This window comes from Podarcis filfolensis, assembly GCF_964270895.1.
Source record: "Podarcis filfolensis genome assembly, chromosome: 15".
Taxonomy (NCBI): domain Eukaryota; kingdom Metazoa; phylum Chordata; class Lepidosauria; order Squamata; family Lacertidae; genus Podarcis; species Podarcis filfolensis.
The window spans coordinates 12,728,811-12,751,985 of NC_139618.1; the positions used below are offsets into that span (position 1 = coordinate 12,728,811).

The 23,175-nt window shown below is 45.4% G+C and overlaps 3 protein-coding genes across 4 annotated transcripts; 2 read left to right on the forward strand and 1 right to left on the reverse strand.

Annotated features, from left to right (window-relative positions):
* Positions 1–457: 457 nt before the first annotated feature.
* RPAIN (RPA interacting protein) lies at positions 458–6,989 on the forward strand. The gene is made up of 7 exons (XM_083588050.1): positions 458–812; positions 1,314–1,511; positions 2,998–3,043; positions 3,135–3,249; positions 3,454–3,517; positions 4,406–4,540; positions 4,810–6,989. The coding sequence occupies exons 1-7, from the start codon at positions 735–737 to the stop codon at positions 4,837–4,839; spliced, it is 666 nt and encodes a 221-aa protein (XP_083444176.1). The 5' UTR covers positions 458–734; the 3' UTR covers positions 4,840–6,989.
* A 1,526-nt stretch (positions 6,990–8,515) lies between these two features.
* MIS12 (MIS12 kinetochore complex component) lies at positions 8,516–10,652 on the reverse strand. 2 transcript variants are annotated; one of them, XM_083588228.1, is made up of 2 exons: positions 10,501–10,652; positions 8,516–9,573 (listed from the first exon to the last, which is right to left on the reverse strand). In XM_083588228.1, the coding sequence occupies exon 2, from the start codon at positions 9,534–9,536 to the stop codon at positions 8,919–8,921; it is 618 nt and encodes a 205-aa protein (XP_083444354.1). In that variant the 5' UTR covers positions 9,537–9,573; positions 10,501–10,652; the 3' UTR covers positions 8,516–8,918. The 2 variants fall into 2 exon arrangements, with proteins under 2 accessions (XP_083444354.1, XP_083444353.1); XM_083588227.1 differs by having other exon boundaries at positions 10,435–10,598.
* Positions 10,653–12,691: 2,039 nt separating this feature from the next.
* DERL2 (derlin 2) lies at positions 12,692–22,607 on the forward strand. Its single transcript, XM_083588030.1, has 7 exons — positions 12,692–12,851; positions 15,795–15,860; positions 17,393–17,466; positions 19,448–19,541; positions 20,447–20,642; positions 20,881–20,971; positions 22,063–22,607. Exons 1-7 carry the CDS (start codon positions 12,759–12,761, stop codon positions 22,166–22,168), a joined length of 720 nt encoding a protein of 239 aa, XP_083444156.1. The 5' UTR covers positions 12,692–12,758; the 3' UTR covers positions 22,169–22,607.
* Positions 22,608–23,175: the final 568 nt, after the last annotated feature.

Genomic DNA, 23,175 nt, shown 5'->3' on the forward strand with positions numbered 1-23,175 from the left:
CTCCGGGATTTCATCTATTAATTTAGTGTGTGTATATATATATATATATATATATATATATATATATGCGAATATTGTGTTAGTTACACAGAGATAGGGATTGCTACGTTCATGTGTCTTATCATTCCAAACGTTCTTTTACTGTTGCCTAACTAATATTTCTTTCTTTTGTGCTTCATCATTCTAACACTTTCTATAATTGTTCAGCTACAATGGCATTTCAATTTTGTTCGATCATTTTAGATTTTTAAAGTCATCCTTGTTTTATCAATATATCTCTATCGTTTGACCACAATATTCTTCCGCACGGTATTAGAAATATTGTATATCACACTTTCATTTTTCTTTATTGCTTTGGTCACACTTTTTTCGTAAAATTGATTCCCACCCTCCCCTCACGCACTTTATTGCTTTATCACTCTTACATTCCCATCTCCTTGTCTTTAAGAGGCTTGGTTTGTTTACTTCGCCTTCTTCCTCCTCCCACCGCCAAAACCCGGGAAGGGACGTTTGAACGACGAGAACGTCTTCCTTCCGGACTACAATTCCCATCAAGTGCCTGACTGATCCCTCAAGATGCAAGGGGCGAGGCGTTTCCCAGCATGCACCGGAGTCCTTTGCCGAACTCCATTTCCCAGGGTGCCTTGGGCGAGTGGAGGGCGGTTAAAGGAAGGCGGTAAAGTCTGCCGTGTAAACGCAGCTGCCGGGTCCGGGTCTCGTGCTTCGCGAAGGGGATGGAGGGGCAGGTTCAGCGGCACCAGGCTCTTTACAAGGGCGCCCGGACCCCGCCTTGGAAGGAGACCTTCAGGCAGGTAAGACGGCGGCGCGGGGTCCGCCCGAAACTCCCGTGGAACGCGGCGACTGCGATCGTTCCATGCCTACTGCGAACGTTCCATGACTGGATACATTTCAAGGAGCCCTGCCGGCTCTGCGTGTTGCTAAAGGGCAGATTTGGCCGCCGTCCTACCTGGATGGCCGTTTCCGTAGGAGCCTAACCCCTAGGGACCGAGCATATAGATAAACTCCCTCCCACAAGAAGGGAGCGATGGCCACCACCTTGGGTGGCTTTTAAAAAGAGGATTGGACAAATTCATAGAGGCGGCGGCTGTTGATGGCTACTAGCTGTGACGGCTATCCTCACAAACCATGTGTTTTTATAAGATCCCTGAACTGAATCTTAAAAAAAAAAAAAAATTGTTCAGAAAGCATTTCATCTTCCTAAGTAGGGGATTGTGGGGAAAAGTCAGAGAAATGGTTTTGCCATGCAGGTGTCTCCATTGCAAGTCTTTATCTCTCTGTTCACTGCCCTCCAGCGCTGCGTGGAGAGGCTGAAGAGCAGCCGTGCCAGGCTCTTGGACAGATACCGCCATGTGGGAGAAGACACAGCGCATCAAGCGAGCAAAGCCCTCTTGGTCCAGGAAGTGATGGAAATGGAATGGCAGGCTCTGCAGCCTCTGGATTTCCAGCTACCCTTCCCCAGGAAACAAGAAACTTCCCCTCAGGTCACTGCGGTAAGAAGCAGCTACTGTACTATGTTATTTGTGGGCGGCTGTCCATGTCGCGGGGGGGGGGTGTCGACATGCAGGGGGCTGCAAGGCCAGCTGGCTAGCCCCAGCTGGGCCGTCTCCTTCCAGCCATCCACTGCAAAGACCTATCGGCCTATGCTCCGACGTAAATCAACGACCCGGCCTTCAAAGCCAGGGCACGCTATCAGCAGATAGAACTGCACACACAGAATAGGTGTGAGGCTTGTGAAAGCCTACTACAACTACAGATTTATTAATCATAAATCAGGACAAAGAAACATGTCGTCTCTCTCTCTCTCATCCTCTGAGAGAGACAGGGAAAAGCAAAAGCAATACACACAACGGAAGTTCCCAGCAAACTGTGCTGGAATGTAAACAGACATGTGACACACAACAGTTCCTCACACCTGCTCCTTAAGGTGGAATGGAAATCTCAACAGTGTATGTCTGGATTGTCAGCATAATGTCCTGGTGCCCACAAGGTTTCTGAGTGCACACACACCTCACGGCCACATGAAGTACCCTTGGCGACCAGAGAGGTGACCTTTCGTTCCCTCGGAAAGTACATAGAGCCAAAGGAGGAAGTTGGAAGAGTGGCACTCTTTCACACTTCCTCTTTCAGCTCTATGTGCTTCTCAAGGCTCAGATTAATTCTAGTGGATCTGTCTTCTACTCAGATCCCTTGGAAGAGCAACGTAAGTGTGTCTGTGTCTGTCTATCACTCTCTGGGGCTGGGTGGCTGGACTGATCCCAGGGGTGAAAGGTGAGAAATGTCCAAACAGCACTTAAAAATGCCCAAAGGGCACCTGCAGTACCAGTTCAATCCACATGTGCCCATGAGCCTAAAAAGGTTGGCAACCCCTGTAACTTAGAGAGCTAGCACGCCTCTGGCTGTATACAAATTTAACTATTATTAATAATAATTCAAAGTTCTGGTTTCGACCTATTAAGCCTTATACAGTGGTACCTTGGTTGTTGAACGGCTTAGTTGTTGAACAAATCGGCCCCTGAATGCAGCAAACCCAGAAGTGGGTGTTTTGGTTTGCAAACATTTTTTGGAAGTCAAACATCCGATGCAGCTTACAATTGAAAGCTCCTGCAGCCAATTGGAAGCCATGCCTTGGTCTTCAAACGCTTCTGGGAGTTAAGCAGACTCCCAGAACGGATTAAGTTCAGCAACCCAGGTACCACTGTACAGGTTAGGTCTAGGCTATCAGAAGGACTGTATTCTTCCACACAAACTTGCTCTGGCTCTGAGATATTTTGGGGCAGGCCCTTCTCCCAGCCCCACCATCCTCATAGGCGTTCTTGGTGTGGATGTGGGAGAGGGCCTTCTCGGTGGCAGCTCCCATATTTTGGAGCTCCCTTCCTAGAGAGGCTAGCCTGGCTCTCCTCATATTGTCCTGCTGGCAGGTGAAGTCTGTTTTTATTCTGTGGAGCTAATACTAGCTTACTGTGTGGTTCCCTTTAGATGCTGGACGTCTTGGAGGAAATCCAGGAGGAGTTGATCTTGCAAGGTACTTGATTCTCCTTTGATTCTGATAGCCGTGGCTTTAATTTCTGTTGGCACAGCCTGTGACGCAGGGGACGGGGCTTTCTCCCTTGCAGAACAGCTGGCCGTGGAAGAGTATGAACAAAGCCTGCGCTTTGACGAGGAGTGCCTGAATGCTATGCTGGATGGCTTGGATGCAGAGCGCAAGGTCATCTGCCCGGTTTGCAGAAGGTGAGACGAACACATACAATGCTTTAGGTCAGGCCTTTCCTCTGCCTCATCCCAGTTAGATGATGTGGAGAAATAGCTAGCAGGTGGCCGAAGTTCGCCAGCGTAAGACTTAATAAAGGAAACAAAAAGGAATTCATCCCTGTTGAAGTTTCACCCCTGATCGCTTCTCCACCTTGCATTAATTCATGGCTGTGTTCTTCTTAGGAACAATCTCTGTGTGATGAGTCACTCGGTCGTGTGTCCATGTGGGCTTTCCATCAGCACGCAGGTGAGCAGGTGCTCAAAAATCATTTGCGCCGTTTGGGGTAAAGGAACATGGCTCAGCAGCAGTGCGCACCAGATTTGTATGCAAAAGGTCTGGGTATGTTAAAACCAAGGGGGCAGAAAAATGCATCAGAAATATCCCACCCACAGGCCACAGGTGGTTAAGGCCACAGGTGGTTAAGGGCCAAAGGCCTTTAGAGCAGTGTTTCCCAAACTTGGGTGTCCAGCTGTTTTTGGACTACAACTCCCATCATCCCTCGCTAGCAAGGCCAGTGGTCAGGGTGGTGGGAATTGTAGTAAATGAGAAGACACAGCAGAAAAGGCCCATTGAGTTAAACACCTGAGCAGCTTTCCCGGGCTGGATTTCACTATTAATTTTGTAAAGTTATTGTTGTGATTTATTACCCACTTTTCACTTCAGGGTCCTAGGGTGGGACCCCTGGACGATTAAGTCCAGTCAAAGGTGACTATGGGGTTACGGCGCTCATCTCGCTTTTCAGGCCAAGGGAGCTGGCATTTGTCCACAGACAGCTTTCCGGGTCATGTGGCCAGCATGACTAAACTGCTTCTGGTGCAACGGAACACTGTGACGAGTGCCAGAGCGCACGGAAGCGCTGTTTACCTTCCCGCCGCAGCAGTATCTATCTACTAGCACTGGCTTTCGAGCTGCTAGGTTGGCAGGAGCTGGGACAGAGCAACTTAGCTCACCCCGTCATGGGTATTCGAACCGCCGACCTGATCAGCGAGCCCAAGAGGCTCAGTGGTTTAGACCACAGCGCCAGACCCCACCGCGGGGAAGGGAAGCGGTTGGCAAGCGAGGTGTACATGTGTGGAATGGGGAGGACTGGGCTGCCTGCTCCACCAAAAGGGTTTGATTCCTTCTCTCTGTAAGGGGATGACCAAGGAGAAGCTCTGCTCCTCGCTGGAAGACAGCGTGACGGAACACGGCCGCCGCTGTCAGTGCTGGCCTGAATTTGCTGTAACCAGCTGGGCGGAAGGCGAAGCACATCTCCTCATGAGCTGTCAGGTAAGAGCCTCATTTTGTGACAGCAATAGTGGGATGTGCCCGCCCGCTGGAGAGGCAGTGTGGTGTAGTGGTTAGCATGTCAGGACTAGGACTGAGAAGGCCCTTGTCCTTGTTTGGGAGAAGCGCAGGGGATATCCCTGGATGTAGCCCCCATAGCGCTGCCAGTTGATGGGAAGTAATGAAAGAAGTCTTTTGATCTCCATAGTGCTGCACAGTATGAAGAAACTGCACATGGCAGGCAATTGTTATCTTTCTTTTTGTGTTCTTAGGTTTGCGATTCGTGGACAGTTATTTTGTAGCCGTGGCTCCATTTGCAGCACTTTCCAGGAAAGCAGAGAACTCTCGATTCTTTCCCCGCCGTCCCCTTCTGAGAAGCTTCTTATCTACGTGTGGGTTTAATACACACAAATGTACATAATGTCAAAAAGTGCCCTTTATTGATTCCTTGATGCATGTTGTTTACGGTGGTTCTCGGTTGAACAAAAATACCTTTCAGTGTTGAGAGAGGGTGGGTCTTGTTGCACATGGAACAAATGGGATATTTTGTTTTCCTGTTTTGTGACGTTACGTGGGTGCAGCTGCTTTGAAATGTTTATTTACTGATCCTGCTATCAGAGCAGGGAGTGCTACTCATAGTGCATCTTTTGCCTACTTAAAAAGTGCAATGTTCACTGAAAGGAAGGTAGGATGACATGAGATCATGAAAACCCACTGGGTTGATGTGTCTGAACCCCCCTCTAAGGCGGACTCGTGTCACATACAACCTTTTAATAATTCTTTGCGAATAAAGTTGGACTGCAACTGTCACCATTCAGTTTTCTCTGAAGGAACCAGACTAATCTTGAATTAAAACAAGCAGTATTGCCTCCTCTTGTCATTCAGGGAACCACTAAACTAAATTCCAAAACTGGCATTTGCAACAACTGAAAAGTATCTGAAGATCTTTAGTACACTATTTGCACTACAAACTCTCTAATGTCCAGCAGTTTTTGAAAGCAAGAGCTTTTACAGTATGTACTACTGTTTATTCCTTTTCATATCAAGTGTCCCAGCGTACAAGTGCAAGTATACTTGGACCTGAGACATGCAAGGAAGCCTTCAGACCATCCAAGAAAGCCATTTTGCAGTGAGCTTTCCATCGAGAGGCATGCTTCAAGCAGAAGAAACACCACTGAACCAATAGTTCAAGAGTTGCATGAGGGGGGAAAAAGTTGAATTTTTTGGTATCACCAGAGGACACTCAGAGAAAAAGGAGGATGAACTCTCCCAATATCTGAGGATGGTTAGGGTGGCTGTGGTATAAACGTAGATTAAAAACCCTAATACGGGTTGGGAAAGTTAAAATGTTTTTATTCTGGGTGTTTCAGTGGGGAAATTTGGATCACCATCAGCGTTTAAACAAAAGAATTGATTGCTTACTGGTGTCTACAAAAGCACGAAGCAAAAGCTATTAAGTGTGGAAGAAAATCTCTAGGCATGGCTCACCCCTAGCAAATGTGGCAATCCACAGTCACAAAATACTCTTAAAAGTGCTATGATATGGCTTCCCCCAAAGAATTTAAGGGTGCTCAGAGTTGTTAGGGGACCCCTGTATCCCCTCTTCCAGACCTACAATTCCCAGGGTTCCCTGTGAAGAGGGATTGGTGGTTCAACCACTCGGAGAAAGGTAGCTCTGTGACGGGACTGGGGGCTTCCTAACAACTCGTCACCCATTAAACAAACTACAGCTCCCAGGATTCCTTGGGAGATGCTGTGACTGTTTATAAAGTAGTATCACAGTGCTTTAAATGTATGGGGTGAGTGTGGCCTTAGTCTCTGCTCTAGGGGTGGGGAACTGGATCAGGCCAGCAGGTCAAATCTTTTTCTCCTCCACCTCCTGTGGGATACAGCTTGCAAAATGGGATGTGCCTGCTCTCCCTGCTTTCAGCCAAGGTGCGCAGCAGCCCACGCCTGATAGCATCTGTGACACCATGTGTAGGCCAGGTGGGTTGGGCCAGACTGAGGCCTGCAGGCTGAGCTTGCAGACAGCTCTGCTCTAACAGCAGTTTGAACACTGTTGTGTTGGTTTTTTTTACCTTTCTGAGATTATTGTATCCCTTTTTGTGCTTCTGCTTTATTTAATTTGCTTTGCTATTTTATTGCGTTGTTTGTGTTTCTCATTTGTGGCTCAAGTGACAAGGTTACTAGTAACAAATATAAAATGTGTAATAAAAGCATCTGCCACCGATTACAGGCTGTTTTGACAATACATGGAAACTTTGAAGCTTTGGGTGATATTTCAACCCCAATTAAAGGAGCAGGCAGCCCTTTGGTTGTGTAGTACAACTTCCTATGGTATGAAAATGTTTCTATTTGTCTACATTTATAAACTCAGCAATGCTTCAACATTGCATCAGTGTTATTCTCCACCTCCAGTATTCTCATATTAAAAAGGACAATGAAAAGATAATCATCTTTGCAAAGATGGGATTCCAGTGTTGTTTATAACTTGAAATGCAAGGGAAATTGTTGGTAGTTTTATTTGAACAGAAACACACACACACACACTCTAAAAACATGATATATTCCTTAGCCACAATCCTAGGCACTGTTTGTGTTTGTTTAGTCGTGTCTGACTCTTCGTGACCCCATGGACCAGACCACACCAGGCACTATTACACAGGAGAAATTACAGTGACAGCAGTAGCAGGAAGGCCTCAGATTTAATCCCTGAAATCCCCAGTTGGAGCTGGGAAGTGAGGGCTGAAACCCTGGAGAGCTGCTACCTGTCATTGTGGACAATCCTGAAATTCTTTCCTTTGGTTTTTTCCTCTTCCAGGTTACCAGCTTGCTCCCCAAGTGCTGTTCTTTTCCCTCCTGTTTCTTGTTCTATAGGGCTTCCCATATGTGCTAGACAGCACTGAGCTAGATGTACCGCAGGTGTAAGCAAGTATTCAGCTCACTAGTCACCTATCACACAAGCAAAGAATCAGAGTTGGAAGGGATCCCGTGGGTCATCTAGTCCAGGCATAGACAAACTTGGTCCTCCAGAATTTTTGGGACTACAATTCTCATCATCCCTAGCTAACCGGATCAATGGTCAGGGATGATGAGAATTGTAGTCTCAAAACATCTGGAGGGCCAAGTTTGCCTACGCCTGATCTAGTCCATTCCCCTGCAATGCAGGAATCTCAGCTAGATCATACACAAAAGATGGCCACCCAACCTCTGCTTTAAAACCTCTAAGGAAGAAGAGCCCACCACCTCTTGTGGGAGTCTGTTCCATTGTCTAACAGTCCTTGAAGGTGGGCAGTGCTACAGGGTGGAATGTTTTCCAAAATGAAAACTTCCAGGGTTTACTATTTCATTGGAAAACATCCCATTTCATAAGTTCATCAGCAATAAACCGACACAATACAGGTAGCCATGGCTGTTTCAAAGTGATGCGTTTATTTATGTGTATTTGGTAAACCAAACCAAACCCCCGAAACACCTTACTCTAGGGAATATTTATATTTAAAGCTGGAAATTTTGCAATGCAAGTTTAACAATTTTCCAGTTCAAAGCATTGCTGGAAAACACACATCACTTGAAGGCACATTGTCAATAAGCACACTTGGGAAACTAAATAAAGGTATCGGCACAGCTAAGAGCTGAAAACATTTTTACCCTGCGCTAGCCAAGAAGCAGCTTATAAATAACAAGGTAAAATTATAAACTATGAGGGCAGGGGTCTGAAAGACAGGAGACACACAAAGAAAAATGTGCCCATTCTTAAAAGTTTCAGAGTTAAGAGTGTAATTATATAGTTCTGCATACATACAAGGTGGCCCAAAAATTGATCTACAGAAGTAGGTATACAGCTGAATCAAAGAACAGTCAAGAAGAAAGAGAAGAAAGAGAGTGGATTCTAAAGCAGTATAGCTACTTTTGGGCCACCCTGAAGAAGTGTGCATGCACACGAAAGCATGCACACGAAAAAAAAATTTGTTTTGGGCCACCCTGTAGATTCCAGCTGCCTGAAGGAGCAATTCCTCCCCAGAAGAGGTCCTGCAATATATTGGGGAGTAGTGTCCATGGCAGGGTTGCTCCTATCATAGAGCTCTTCATTAAAGGTGTGTGGGTGAGAATAGATGTGTCACAAGACAGTAGCTGCCCAGTTTTGACCAACAGCTAGCGAGTGGGACCACGAGGCCATTTGCAGATGCAAAAAGCTTCTTGTCATACTTTTAAGGCAGAACAGCAACACTGATCCAATGGATCCCATTTTATTTGCCACTATGGGTGAGGAACATGTGGCCAGACTACAGGCTCCACCAGACCATTGGCTATGCTGGGTCTGATGGGAGCGATAGAGTTCAAGAACATTTGAAGGTTCTCCATCCCCACCTTTACACAATCACTTCTTCAGCTTGTTCATTTTCTCTTCCACCTCCCACACGACACTCTGGAGTTTGACAGTTGTTTTTGTCAAGGCGGAAAAGCTTTCTTTCAGGTTGCCGACCCCCTCTTCTCTGCCTACGTTTTCAAGGCCATCAAACCACTGGAGGATCCCTTCAAGGTGCGCTTGGACAATCTTTTGCTCTTCCAGCTCCACTAGAAGAGCCTGTTCAGCTGCGCTTTCGGCCTTGAGTTGTCGTTCCAGCTGGTCAATCTCATCCTGGAGCTCCTGAAACTGTTCTGGAGTGTAGCGGAATTCCTCTTGGCCTTTGTCTTCTGGAAGCAAAACATTTGGGGGGATGCTCAACACCGTTTTCAGAAGGGTGTCTTCCATTTTGCCAAAGAGGTTGTTGAAAATCTTCTTCATTAAAGAGAAGAACTGCTCTGTGCTCCTCCGGATTAGGGAAGGCGTGAGCTTATTGGGACGGATGCACTCCAATTTATTCAGAATAGTGTCCTCCACCACAAGCATTATGTGAGCAAGGTGGTCCTGGAAGGCTACATATATCCGCAACATGAACGTTTGAGGAGTAAAGCCGAAGAACTGGGCCTCATAGGCCATGGGATTTACCGACATTTTTGCAAAACTAGCTACACAAACACAGCATGGAAGTCTGTGAAATAGAAAAAAAAGGACAGTGTTATAAGAGGTAAAAAAAAATACTGGACGACCCCATTGGCAAAACCAGATACTGCCTGTTAGCTATTATTATTATTATAGCTCAGCAAAGGGAGCTATTTTTATTATTATTGCTTGCAGCAATTATAATACTACAGTAAAACATCAAACATTAAAAACTTCCCTATACAGGGCTCCTTTCAGATATCTTCTAAAAGTCAAATAGTTGTTTATTTCCTACCGTAATTTCCTACATTCTGACATGACACAACGTGGTAAACCTCGGAGAAGAGGTCCAGGGGTGAATTTTTAGAAAAACAACGACAATTTCATGAGGGAAGAGGGATGCAGTGGGGAGAGAGTGTCCTGTGAACAAAATATGATCTAAACATCTGCTTGCTAAGACGTTTCTATTCATCTTACTCCTGCATTCTTGCCTTGTTCACTATGCTTCAATGTATACATATAAATATATGTGTTAGCTGCTACTGTGCGTTTATGGTCTTGCTGGTTTAGATTTCACCCACTAAGGTATAATCCAGGTTAGCAGTAACTTTATAATATTTTTACTGGCGTTTACAAGCCCCTCAAAGGCTGCAGTGCTAAAGATAAACTGAGAAAACGTTCAGTCTGGGAGAATGGCATTTAACCATTATTGTTAATTAAATTTATTAGTCACTGTTTTTAAGCAAAATAATCTCAAAGCAACTTACAACAGCAGGCAAATTCATTTAAACCAGCAAAAAACAAAGATACAGTCTAGAAGAAACTTTTAATTTTTTTTAAAAAGCAGGATTAAAACATATAGTTATGTCTGTGATTGAATCCATAATTATTTCCTATAGAAATACAGTACCAGACAGTTGGGGCAAGTTCCCGTTTCGAGATCTGGAGCTCCTGACCCGAGTTCAGGTCTTTTTACCTTTCCAAGCGGGGATTCGAACCCACAACCACGGCAGCCTCTCCGGTGCAGCACCGACCTGGAAGCCCCTTTGCTTCCCGCCACTTTTTAGCCTTTCACCTCCTCGGCCCCGCCCACCGTTCCTCTCACGCCCTCCTTCCCAGATCCGATCATAGAGATGGGGACAGGCAAGAGCGACACCGTGGCTTCCAGTAAGCCTCCGTGATGGCAAACACGGAGCAATGAAAAAGTCAAGAGGGGATCGTTTCATTTGTATACTTTTTGCGACCTAGGAGGACGGAACGGTCGTGGCTAGCAGCCATTAACACTCCTGCGGTGTAAGCATCTCTATTGCAGGTTGCAGACTGGGATGAGGCTGAGAGAATCGCTGCCAACCAGAAATTAAATAATAGAATAATATATAATAGAGTAATAATCTAATCTAACGAATCTGCAGTTGCAGCGGGGAGAGGTCCAGCTGAAGGGGTTGCCATCCCTACAGAGCTGTGTAGTGAAAATGCAGAAGACAATTGTATTTCGAGGAGTTAGGTGGCATGTCCCTTTCCCTTTAACATCCCCAGTTGGATTCTTGTGTTTTACACACCTGTCCGGAGTTTCTTCTGTATTGCAAGTGCTGGCTGGATGCCGGCTGCAGGTAGTGGGAGACACTCAGCCGCTCTGTATTAATCCTGAGTAATGCCAGGTGCAAGGGACACGGGTGGCGCTGTGGGTTAAACCACAGAGCCTAGGACTTGCCGATCAGAAGGTCGGTGGTTTGAATCCTCGCGACGGGGTGAGCTCCCATTGCTCGGTCCCTGCTCCTGCCAACCTAGCAGTTCAAAAGCATGTCAAAGTGCAAGTAGATAAATAGGTACCGCTCCAGCGGGAAGGTAAATGGCGTTTCCGTGCTCTGCTCTAGTTCGCCAGAAGCCTTAGTCGTGCTGGCCACATGACCCGGAAGCTGTACGCCGGCTCCCTCGACCAGTAGAGCGAGATGAGCGCCGCAACCCCAGAGTTGGTCACGACTGGACCTAATGGTCAGGGGTCCCTTTACCTTTACCTAATGCCAGGTGCACTTGATTACATTAAGGCAGGCTATAAAAGCCATAGGTGGGAGGGGCCCGGGGAGCTTCTGCCCAGATCAAAGGCCCTGATGCTGGGAGACCAACGGTCGGGGTCTTTCTCCTGCTGCTCTACCTGGAGCTCCGGGCAGCTGAAGGGGAGATTGGGTGGCCCCTGTTGGGTATATTTTATGTTATGCTTTGTATGTTTGTTTGTTAATAAAACTGTCTTGGTTCCCCTCCCACCTCCTCATTCCTTTTGTCCTGATATTCTTGGAAAGAACTGCTGCATTTGGCAGCACTAGCTGCCATCCCTATTGGTTGCTGATCTATGCTGCAGATTAGGGATTGGGCAGAGTTAATTTACAACATCCTTGCAGTGTTGCCTGTGGTTGTCAGCTGTACGTTGCATGGAGCTGAAGTTGACACTTAGGCCAACCCTGCAGGGCTGTTCACTCTTGGCGTCAATGGGCTGAAAGAGGAACTTTGACAACCCTTCGGTGTGTTGACTGAGGGGAGGTGGACTTCCAGCCCAAAGTCCCCTCCGACTGCAGCAAAGGCCAGTGGGCTCTTCTTCCTCAGAAACCGCGGACTCCACTGAGGCAGAGGAACATAACAGGAAACTGCCATACAGGGAGTCAAACCGTCGGGTCATCTATAGCTCAGTATTGTCTGCACTGACTGGCAGTGGCTCTCCACGCGAAGCAGATACTCTGCTGCCATTGAGCTACCACTGATATCCCCGCAACAAGAATCAAGTGTGTTCCTTAGGCTTAGACTCGCAGCCTTTCTCAACCTGTGGGTCCCCAGATGTTGTTGAACTACAACTCCCATCACCCCTAGCTAGCAAGGCCAGAGCTCAGGGATGATGGGAGCTGTAGTCCAGCAACATCTGGGGACCCACAAGTTGAGAACCGCTGAATGGATCACTCTTACCCTTATCCGCCTGCCTCTATTCTTAAGGAGACACGAGACTCCTATGTCGCCTCTGTAGCATGACTCTAAATCTATTTAATCTATGGGCTCGAAGTCTTCGATTCCGATTAGGCTTGCGAAGGCGAAGGAAGACGGCGCTGATTTGCCGGAGCGGAGATAGAGGGCGGGCAAAAGCTAGGGCGGGGAAGGCTCTTGATTGGCCAATAGTCGCCGGCACGGATTGGTCGAGGCTGAGGGGACGCCAAGAGGCGAGGGAAGTGCTTAGGCGGCGCCGGCGCCAAGATGGCGTACCAGACCTTCCGCCAGGAATACCTGCAGGTGCCTCCCGTCACCCGGGCCTACACCACTGCCTGCGTCCTCACCACCGCCGCCGTGGTGAGTAAGGGGAGGAGGGAGGGAGGCTTCGGCCTACTCGCCGGGCCCCTGTCTTCGGAGGGGGCGGGGCGAAGGACCGAGGCTCATTAGCATAGTCCCGCCCACGCCCCGCCTCCAGCATGAGGTCGCCCAGGCTGGACTGCCTGCAAGCTCCCCCTCTCTCTTGGTGCCAGTCCATCAGCGTAATGAATGGCCTGCTTTAAGCTGCTAATTAAGCCCACACTTCATCCCGCTCTTCCGTCTTCTAGAAATTCATAATACCCTTTTCAGTATCCTCCCAGCCGCCCTGCAAGGTAGGCCAGCTCATTGAAAGAGAGAAACCTAGGAAGCTGCCTAATAATAATAATAATAATAATAATAATAAAAAAATTTATATCCCACCCTCCCCAGCCGAAGCCAGGCTCAGAGCGGCTAACAACAGTAAAGTAATACAGCATTCTAAAAGCAATTCATTCTAAAATCAGTTCAAAATCAGATTAATGGCAACCATTGGGCTAGAGTTCTGTGAGGATTACCAAAGTAGGGGGTCAGGCTGTGCCTTGGCCAAAGGCCTGGTGGAACAGCTTTGTCTTGCAGGCCTTGCGGAAAGATGTCAAGTACCGCAGGGCCCTAGTCTCTTGTGACAGAGCGTTCCACCAGATTGGAGGCACAGCTGAAAAAGCCCTGTCTCTGGTTGAGGCCAGCCTAATCTCTCTGTGGCTCGGGACCTCCAAGGTGTTTTTGTTTGAAGACCGTAAGGTCCTCTGTGGGACATACTAGGAGAGGCGGTCCCATAGGTAGAAGGGTCCTAGGCCGTATAGGGCTTTAAAGGTTAAAACCAGCACCTTAAACCTGATCCTGTACTCCACCGGGAGCCAGTGCAGCTGGCGTAGCACTGGGTGAATGTGATCCCGCAGCAAGGACCCTGTAAGGAGTCTCGCCACGGCATTCTGCACCCGCTGGAGTTTCTGGGTTAGTCTCAAGGGCAGCCCCACGTAGAGCGAGTTACAATAATCCAGTCTGGAGGTGACCATTATACTGAGTCGGACTATGGTCCATCTAGATCAGCACTGGCTGGCAGTGGCGCTCCCAATGTTTCAGACCCCAACCTTACTTGGAGATGCCATCAGGCGCTGGACCTGGTCTCCTTCCCTTGCAAGGTGGGCACTCTACCACTGAGTTATGACCCTTTTCCAAAGACTGGCTTTTTCATTTACAATCGAGGTGAGAGAACTGTGGCCCTCCATCCGATGTTGGAGCATGGCCAGGGGTTGGGTATGGTGGGAGTCCCAATGAGCCGCTGGCTAATGCCCTGCAAGCCTATCCTGTTGGGATTATGGGTTCAAGACCCACCCACGCTCCTGGAAGAGCGGTACAGCATCTGCTTTGCCTGCACAATGGGTGGCATCTCCAGGAAAGGCTAGGAAAGACTCCTGCCTGAAATCATGAAGAGCTCCTGCCAGTCAGATGACTAAGTTCTTCAGCGACGAAACGTCGGATTACCGGAATGACATCTAAGCACTGAACCACTGGCATATCACAAGTGGACGCTTTTTTAATGTGTTTGCAAGTGTTTAAGAAAAAAAATATTTTGGAAAGAGAAGATATGAGCACTGAGCCACTGATAAATTACAAATGAACTCTTTATTTACTGCATTTGCTGTTGTTTAAGATTAAACCTCTTTGGGAAAGAAACTATTTTTGCCCTTTTTATGGACATTTCCTGTTTGTTTACAGATAGTTGCCTTGGTGATATTATCTTGTGCTGTTTGCAGTAGTCATTGTATCACCACCCTGTTTATGGTTTAATTGCCAGTCAGCAATACTAAGCTGGTTAGACCAGTGGCCTGATTCAGTATAAGGCAACTTTCTGTGTCCCCTCCATCTCTAGGAGCTAGCCAAGGGTAGTGGTTAGGCTTTCGGACCAACAATAGGAAGCAACTGGGTCCACTGCCCACGAAGCTTTCACTGGGGTGACCTCAATGCAACTTCATCTTTCAGCCTAACCTACCTTCAGGAATGTTGTGGAAGTTAAAGTTGGCTCAGAAGAACTGCGTACACTGCCTTGAGCTCCTAAGGTAGTTGGGTAGGAGGAAAATGTAGTGAACCTGAACTTGGGGCCACCTGTAATCAAAGCACAGGCTCTGTGCCTGAGCTCAACAGTCTTTTCCGAAACCAGAAGATCATTGAGAATTGGGTGCTCCAGTTAGCAGAGACTCTCAGTGGCCTTTTTCCAGTTCTGCTGTCTTGAGAATCTTTAATTGGCTATGCCAGCAATTGTTCCTTTGACATGTGCTCTACCAATGAAGTACTCCACCCCTTCCAGCATATAAGCCTTTCATTTTTCTATTTGTTTGGTACTCCCATTTACCAGTGGCGCCTGGAGTGACAGTCATAGCTGTGGTTAATCAAGTCCAATATTGCCCAAACTGTGGTTAACCCAAACTATGCTTTGCAAAAGTACCTGGGTTTCTTTTTTGTTCCTTTTTTGGTATATTTTTATTTACTTTCAAGAATAATATCTAGGCATAGAATAATAAAAATGTCTGCAACGGTACAGGTGCTTGTCATTTTTAAGTCAGTAACAGCTTTTGCAAATGTTGATGAATTCAGTACATTAAGTAGCAAAATAACAAATAACTATTACACACCCTCTCCCATAAAATTGGGACGCTGGCCTGAATCAACATGCTGCTCTTATGTTCTTAAGTGGAAAGATCTGAGAATTGGAATACAAGGCAGAGTTGACTAGCTCAGCCTTCACAAAACTGGTGACCTCCAAATGTTTGGAGGGCAGTTCCCATCATGCCCAGCCAGCATGGCTATAGATGGTGAGTTGTAGTTCAACGATGTCTGAGGGACCCAGGTTGGCGAAAGCTGTATTGGCACCCAGTGGTTTCATTCGTAAGTTACATTACTGCACTGAAATAATTCTAAGCTCTTTTGCATTCTCCTTTGTTTCAGCAATTAGAATTAATCACGCCGTTTCAGCTGTACTTCAACCCTGAATTAATATTTAAACACTTTCAAGTAAGTAGATTTTGCTTTGGGGGTGTGTTTTTTTTTTTTGCACGTCAGTGACTTTTAAAGGCAGTTGTTAAAGCCGTGTTTCCACAACTGAAAAATCACTGCCATTTTCACACTAGTAGAATGAAGCAGATGAGCAAACTACCTCTCCAACTGCGAGGTGTTTTGGGGTTGCTGCAGGTGGAATTTGAGGGTTTGGGTGGGACAGACACAAGTGCTTCTGTGATGGCTCCAGGCAATGGTTCCGTGCATGTTAATACCATTGAGAGGTAATAGAATGATTGTCCTCTTTTGAGTGGAAGAGTAAATGTGGTCTGATTACATCATGCTATGATGGGAATGGGAGCCTGTGTTATGTGGCCTGATTACATCATACTGTGGTGGAATTGGAGCCACAGCTGGATCTGCTGTGATTTTTGTTTTCATCTTGTCTTTAAGACACCAATAGAGAGAAGAGGGGTTGAAAGGCAGAAGACTCAAATCTGGTAGAGTAGTTCAGGAGATTGCCATTTTAATGGATGAGGTTTGGGTCCACCTGTTTAAATCTTTCATCTCTGGTCAATCTCTGTTCTTCCTCTTCTGCATCCTAAAACCTGGACCCATTATGAGAAAACATCAGAACCAGCCCTAACTCTGTGTTGGCCAGAACTGCCATTTTTTTAGTGGAAAAGTGACTTCTTTGCTAATGTTATTTAACATTTTTAAAAGTATTAAGACCTCCACTTTCACTTTTTTATACAACGTAAGCATTCTGGGTCCTGTCAAATTTGAGTTCTAGTCAGAGAGTTGACCCATGGAAATTAATGGAGCTTTCACTTAGTGATGACGAAAAGGTGCTCTATTCAAACTCAGGTGTTAATTATTTAATTTCTGTCTGATTAAAGAAAGGGAAGAAAATATGTTTTCTGTGCGATGTGGACTTGTGAATTTAATTCATAAGCCAGGGGTCTGATCTCCCAAGACCCCACTGTTTTCTGGTGGCAGTGGCAAAAAAATCAAAAAGTAGACAGGGCGCAGGACTGGACTTTGTGCTTTTACTCCTATCAGATTGATTGTTTGGTAAGTAAAGAGTGAATGAGGCCATCAGTCTGAAAGGTTAGATGATTTAAAGCAAATTGAGATTTCTTCTAATTAAAGCCGGGGTCAGCAACCTCTTTCAGCCGTGGGCCGGTCCACCGTCCCTCAGAACATGTGGTGGGCCGGACTATATTTTTTTTGGGGGGGGGGGAATGAACAAATTCCTATGCCCCACAAATAACCCAGAGATACATTTTAAATAAAAGCACACATTCTACTCATGTTAAAACACCACGCAGGCCCCACAAACAACCCCGAGATGCAATTTAAATAAAAGGACACATTCTACTCATGTAAAAACACGCTGATTCCCAGACCGTCCACAGGCCGGATTGAGAAGGCAATTGGGCCGGATCTGGCCCCCCGGGCCTTAGGTTGCCTACCCCTGAATTAAAGCAATGAGGCATTTCCTGAGAGCATGCGGGTAACTAACATCTGCTCCCTCATCTGTTTTGCAGGTATGGAGGCTCGTAACGAACTACCTTTTCTTCGGACCAGTTGGATTTAATTTTTTATTTAATATGATATTTTTGTATCCTTTGGCCTAAAATTCCTCAGAGCACAAAATTTTTTATCGAAGGTTTGTAAGAGACTCTCAAGGAAGGCATCAATACAAAGTTGGCAGGAGCTGCTTCTCTCAAGTTCAGCCTTTAGCAATGACCAGTCTGGCCCTCAAGGGTTGCTTGGTCTTTGGCTTATAGTGGAAAGATTTGCGCTGACTTCCCAGTTACATAGCCCACCTTGTATAGGCTGGTTTTAAAATATTTTTTGACACAGTTCCCAGTGCCCCATCTTTGGGTATGACTGCCAAGGGAGGAGGCATTTTGTGTGTTGGCACCCAACTTTTGAACACCCAGTGGAGGCAGGAACATTGCACTAGGTGAAAATATTTCTTCACACTCTACCTCAAGACATTCCATGGGATTAGAGTAGTTACAGTAGTAACTGCAGTAGTTACAGACACATAAATTGTAGCTCATCCGTGATGTTTTCATTACTAATATTTCTAATGGTTTGTTCTGTAAGCTGCATGAGGTATATGAAACGAGAGGGAAAGCAATGTTTTGAATAAATATATTTGTAGTCCTTTGAAGCGGGTGAACTTTGGTACAGTAGTCCTATTTCTAAATATAAATACACCACTACAGGGACAGAACCCTGAAGTGAAAATACGTTGGTTATTATCTGATTGTGATCTGCTTGTCACATACAAAACAGTCCTATTTGCTAAAGCCGCTAAAAGTATTAATGCTAGCTATATAAAAGACAATGTTGTAGACTGCACAGGTGATTCACTAATTTGACTTATTGTAAATGGATGTATATCTCTGGATTTATTTTATCAGGTTTTAATTGACTTGCTGGATCTGTAATTGAATTTGTAATGGCTTTTAGTCAGACACAATAAATGACTGACTGACTAAACATAAATGCATATTCTTTAGAAAGTCCTGTGCTTAGATGAAGGCCACGGCTACAAAAACAAACTGTACAAATCTGGATAAAGGTCAGGATTCCTCTGTTGCAAGACTCACATTGAGATCAGCTGGTTTTTTTACTGAGTTTTGTTACACCTTTAAGTGGGTTTGGGTATTGTGTTCTTTCTGCAGAAAAGCAACTTGTGAATTTATCGGTAGAAGCAAACCTTGTTGGCTGAAATGCAGCCACTTTGGACAGGAAACTCCCTCTCCCCTCCTTCATTTTAATGCTGGTGGCTACTGAGTTCTGGGAAAAGTGAGATGGCCCTTGCCATAGTTGGCAGGGTTGCCCTGGCAACCATATCGCTTGGCTAGATGGGGAATGAGACGGGTTGAGAGACTGATCCTTGCTAAGATTCCGTAGAGTTATTTTCATTTTAACAGACGCCCCTGATGTATGAGTTATGGAGCCTAGGGCCTGTCCATTTGCTTCACTTCTGCTAAGAATGTTGGCACATTTTGTGGCCGCTTGGTATGAAATCAGACTGGATATGCCCCTCTTTGCTGGCTTCAAATCCATTTTTCCCCACCCACCTACCCAAATTCCTTCTGATACCCAGAGACTGGTTTCAGGAACTCTTTGAAACTCAAATGCAGAATGTATTCCCCCCCCCCCCAATTTTTAAAAATTAATTTTCCCAATTTATAACAAACATATCAACAAAGATTAAAAAAATCAGAAAACATACATACATACATACATACATACATCCTAACTGTAATAATTCCACTTTTGTTGACATTGTTGGGTGACTTCCTCAAATCCCCCTGGCTGAGTTTCCATATATATCATTGTTGCAGTTTTCCAAAACTATTTTCACATATAATTTACTTAATCCATTAACATCTTTCTTTCATTTCATTTCAGCTTTTAACATAGTATTCTAGAGCATCACATGATTTAATCCTAGGCCTATCTGATACTCGCAAGTAATTCTATTTAAGTGCAGAATGTATTTTTCATTTCCCTGCAAAGATAAAAATGGTAAATGCCTGCCTGTTATCGAGCGTTTTTCCTGACCTTAATAACTTCAGATACCGCTACTGCCGAATGCTTGAGGAAGGATCATTCCGGGGCCGGACAGCAGACTTTGTATTTATGTTCCTTTTTGGTGGACTATTAATGACTGTATCCTTTTCGGTGTTGAGATAAAGATACTGTGAGACTGAAAAGAGCTGAATAAATCATTATAGCAAAGTGGTTCTCCAGTTTTGCAGCTATCCTTTTAGGGTAGGTTAAGCTGAGTATGGATGACAGGCCCAGGTGGACTTTGTGGCTCGAGTGGTGACCAGGACCTGGAGCTCCCTGGTCCCAGTGAAGCCTTCCCCAACATGGTGCCCTCCAGATGTTTAGGATTCCAACATCCATCAACCCCAAGCGGCAGGGTTTGTGCTCCCGGATGGTGGATGTAGTGTGGCGTAAATTAGATTGTTGGACTATGACTTGGGAGACCAGGATTCAAATCCCCACTGAGCCATGAAGTTCACTGGGTGACTTTGGGCCAGTCACCATTTCTCAGCCTAACCTACCTCACAGGGTTGTTGTGAGGGTGAAATGGGGAGGAGAACCACATACACCACCTTCGAGCTCTTTGGAAGAAAAAGGTGGTATATAAAGAATAACCCAAAATATCTAGAGATCACTAGATTGCAGAAGGCTGCTCTGTGCAAACATGCTAATCAGAACAGAAACAGTAGCTCCGAACCATGTTTTCCCTGCTGTATGGTTGGAAGCTCAAACTGTAGTGGGGATTCTAAACTATGGCTAGCACAAACCATAGCTTGGCATGATATCTTAACTTTTTGTTTCGGCTTTTGTGATGGGCAGAAAAGGAAGTTGATAAATCTTGTTTATTCATCGGCTTATTTTTTTGGGGGTGTGTGTGTCAAGATTTGGATTTTTTAAAAGAAAGAACTGAACAAGAAGCACATCCTACAGTATTGCACCATTGGTCTTCCTGCTGTTTGTTTTTAAATGGTTATGTTTTCTTGACATGGGTGCAGCCGCTCTTTCTTTAACCATTCCTCCACCAGCTTTTTGGCTTGTTCGTCAACTTGGTCTTCCTAGGACAGGCGTTTACGATCATGTTGGTTTACGTCTGGAGTCGCAGGAACCCTTTCGTCCGCATGAACTTCTTTGGGCTTCTCATCTTCCAGGCTCCCTTTCTCCCCTGGGTCCTCATGGGATTTTCACTCTTACTGGGAAACTCTATTATTGTTGACCTTCTAGGTAAGGCGATGATGGTCATTCATTCAATCAGTATTATTAATTAATTAATTAATTAATTAATTAACTAGCCATCCCTTCACTCTGAGGTCACAGAACTTTGGTGAAAGTCTGGCCTTTTTAAAATAAATAAAATGCGTTTAGTGCGTTTCCAGAAACAGCAGCATACAGGCAATAATCCAAGACTGAGGACTGTGTGGAGCACATTTCGAAGGTTCTGAATATATCCCCTTGACTTTAGGTATTGCTGTTGGTCATATATATTTCTTCTTGGAAGATGTCTTTCCAAATCAGCCTGGGGGAGGAAGGCTTTTGAAAACACCATCAATTCTGTAAGTGTCTTCTTGTGTAGTGTTAGGTTATTATTATTATTGGGCGGGGGGTGGGGAGAAACTGTCCTAAAACCAGTTAAGAGAGGGAATTCTAAAACTAGGGTGTCACCAGGAGAGATGGGGTCTGATTGGCAGAGATGCCTTGATCTATCTCTTATCTGTTAGCATTCTTGCCTTTGTTTCTGGGACCATGAAGGCTAAACACCTGTCTTTCAAAAAGCTGAAATTCTACCAAAGTCTCCCTGACCGCACACAAGAGCTAGATGAAACCTCCTACACAGAAGGCAGTATATCTCACTGATAGAGCGGATGCCTTGCATGGAGAAATTCTCAGGCACCATCCCCTAGCTCAAAGGATCCATTAGCAGGTGCTGAGAAAGATCTCTCTGAACCCCTGGAGATGTGTTGCCGGTCAGAGTAGACAATAATGGGCTAGATGGACCAGCGGTTTGACTCTGGATAAGGCAACCACATATGTAATTGCAAAGCTCTAGATGCCGAGGGCTGCTGCCAGGTCAAACTCCATGCTTTTGAGTGTGAAATAACACTGAATCTGAAACGGATGAGAGAAGCCAAGTTGTCACAATCATACCACACCTCCGCAGAAGGAGTGATCTAGTTCGTAACCAGAGAGGAGAAAATAAGCTGTACCAATCCATTTTCTTTTCAAACAAGGATTTTAAATTCACGTTCAAGGTATATGCTACCTTGAGAAAATTGCACTGGATGTGGTGCATAATACACAAGACATACGGCAATCAAGTAGCAGCAGCACATCAGCGTTAATTCCATAATAATATTCCAGTGAATAACAATTCCGACAAGCAGAGTGCCAAAGCAGTATTCCTGATATTCTGGCCTAGAAAGGGATGGCTCTTCTTTAGGACAAAATTTGACCCACCACTCTTGCCAACCACAGAGTGAAGGGGTCACATGGGCAGTGGGTCACAGTAGGGTTTGGGGGGGGGCTGGCTCCTTTCTTATAATAGCCCTCATGGCAAAAGTAGTTGCCAACCAGGTTACAGAGAGCTTTCTGTACTTGATGTCATGTGAACTTAAAATTTATTATTATTATTATTTTGCTTTAACAGGAAAGCCATATTTGATACACCTGAAGAGGATCCCAATTACAACCCTCTGCCCGAAGAACGGCCTGGAGGCTTTGCCTGGGGTGAAGGCCAGCGCTTGGGAGGCTGAACAGAAGACAGACTGGCAGATGTCCTAGACACAGGGACCTTTCCAGAGACACTGGCCTGGAGAACTTTCCCGGAGATTTATTTGCTCTCTTGTGGATAAAGGAAGTTTCAATAGCTTTACTAGTCTGAACAATATGATGCACTTTTTTTCTTTTTTTAAGGAAGGGGTTGGTGGGAAGGTGCTCTAATCAAAATACCTTTTCCAGGAAATTGACAGTAACTGCAAACCCTCGCCGGGGCTTTAGTTGCATTCCTGGGTTCAGGTGTGGATGATCTACTCCAAGCCAAGCCAAACTGGAAGTGGAACTTTCGCAACTCATTTGATGAGATCATCAGTTCTTGTGTAAAAACAAAATATATTTCTAAGGCATTCTCCATCCCCATTTATTTGATACAGAGACTGGAGAACTTCAAAAGATGATTAAAACTTTTTGACTTTAGTTTTTCATTTGTGCTTGATTACATTTCAAACAACTGATGTCACTTTGATTTTTGGCTGTGGCAAAAAATGCTCCTGAAACAAACCAGCAAAGAGGAGTTGGTTTCTGTCTTCAAAGACTTGGGCGGATCCTGTAGCTTAAAGTAACACTCAGAAGCTTTAGTGTTTTACGGAACATGGCCTGCTGTCATGCCTGTGATGTGAGGATTATTCTGGGCAGGGATTGGCATATCTGAATAATTAACATTGTGTTTACGTATTGCGTAAAGTGTGGAATTTGGACCCAGCAGTTGAACACATTTTGGCTTCAGTTTATCTTAAAAGAGAACATTTCTACTTTGTTGTGCTGGCAGCGGGAGGGAAACTTGTATACTGTTGTTATACACTGATGCTCTGAAGGAATAGATATTTTTCTGCAGGTGAGTGCTGTCCTCAGGGACACAGTTATTTACATCTGAATTTAAGCAGGATCAGGATCACAAGCTAGTGTTGATGCTGAAGTTATCTTTGGCTTAACAGCACAATTCTAACCATGTCTGCTCAGAAGAAAATCCTATTGGATTCAGTGG

What these genes read in the sequence shown, in the direction of transcription:
- MIS12 (XM_083588228.1), bottom strand. Translation starts at nt 9,536, where the DNA reads ATGTCGGTAAATCCCATGGCCTATGAGGCCCAGTTCTTCGGCTTTACT.
- RPAIN (XM_083588050.1), top strand. Translation starts at nt 735, where the DNA reads ATGGAGGGGCAGGTTCAGCGGCACCAGGCTCTTTACAAGGGCGCCCGG. An exon ending in CTTCCCCTCAGGTCACTGCG is followed by an intron (nt 1,512 to 2,997) that starts GTAAGAAGCAGC and finishes GGTTCCCTTTAG; the next exon opens with ATGCTGGACGTCTTGGAGGA. An exon ending in ATCTCCTCATGAGCTGTCAG is followed by an intron (nt 4,541 to 4,809) that starts GTAAGAGCCTCA and finishes TTGTGTTCTTAG; the next exon opens with GTTTGCGATTCGTGGACAGT.
- DERL2 (XM_083588030.1), top strand. Translation starts at nt 12,759, where the DNA reads ATGGCGTACCAGACCTTCCGCCAGGAATACCTGCAGGTGCCTCCCGTC. An exon ending in TAATATTTAAACACTTTCAA is followed by an intron (nt 15,861 to 17,392) that starts GTAAGTAGATTT and finishes TCTGTTTTGCAG; the next exon opens with GTATGGAGGCTCGTAACGAA. An exon ending in TTGGTGGACTATTAATGACT is followed by an intron (nt 19,542 to 20,446) that starts GTATCCTTTTCG and finishes TTCCTCCACCAG; the next exon opens with CTTTTTGGCTTGTTCGTCAA.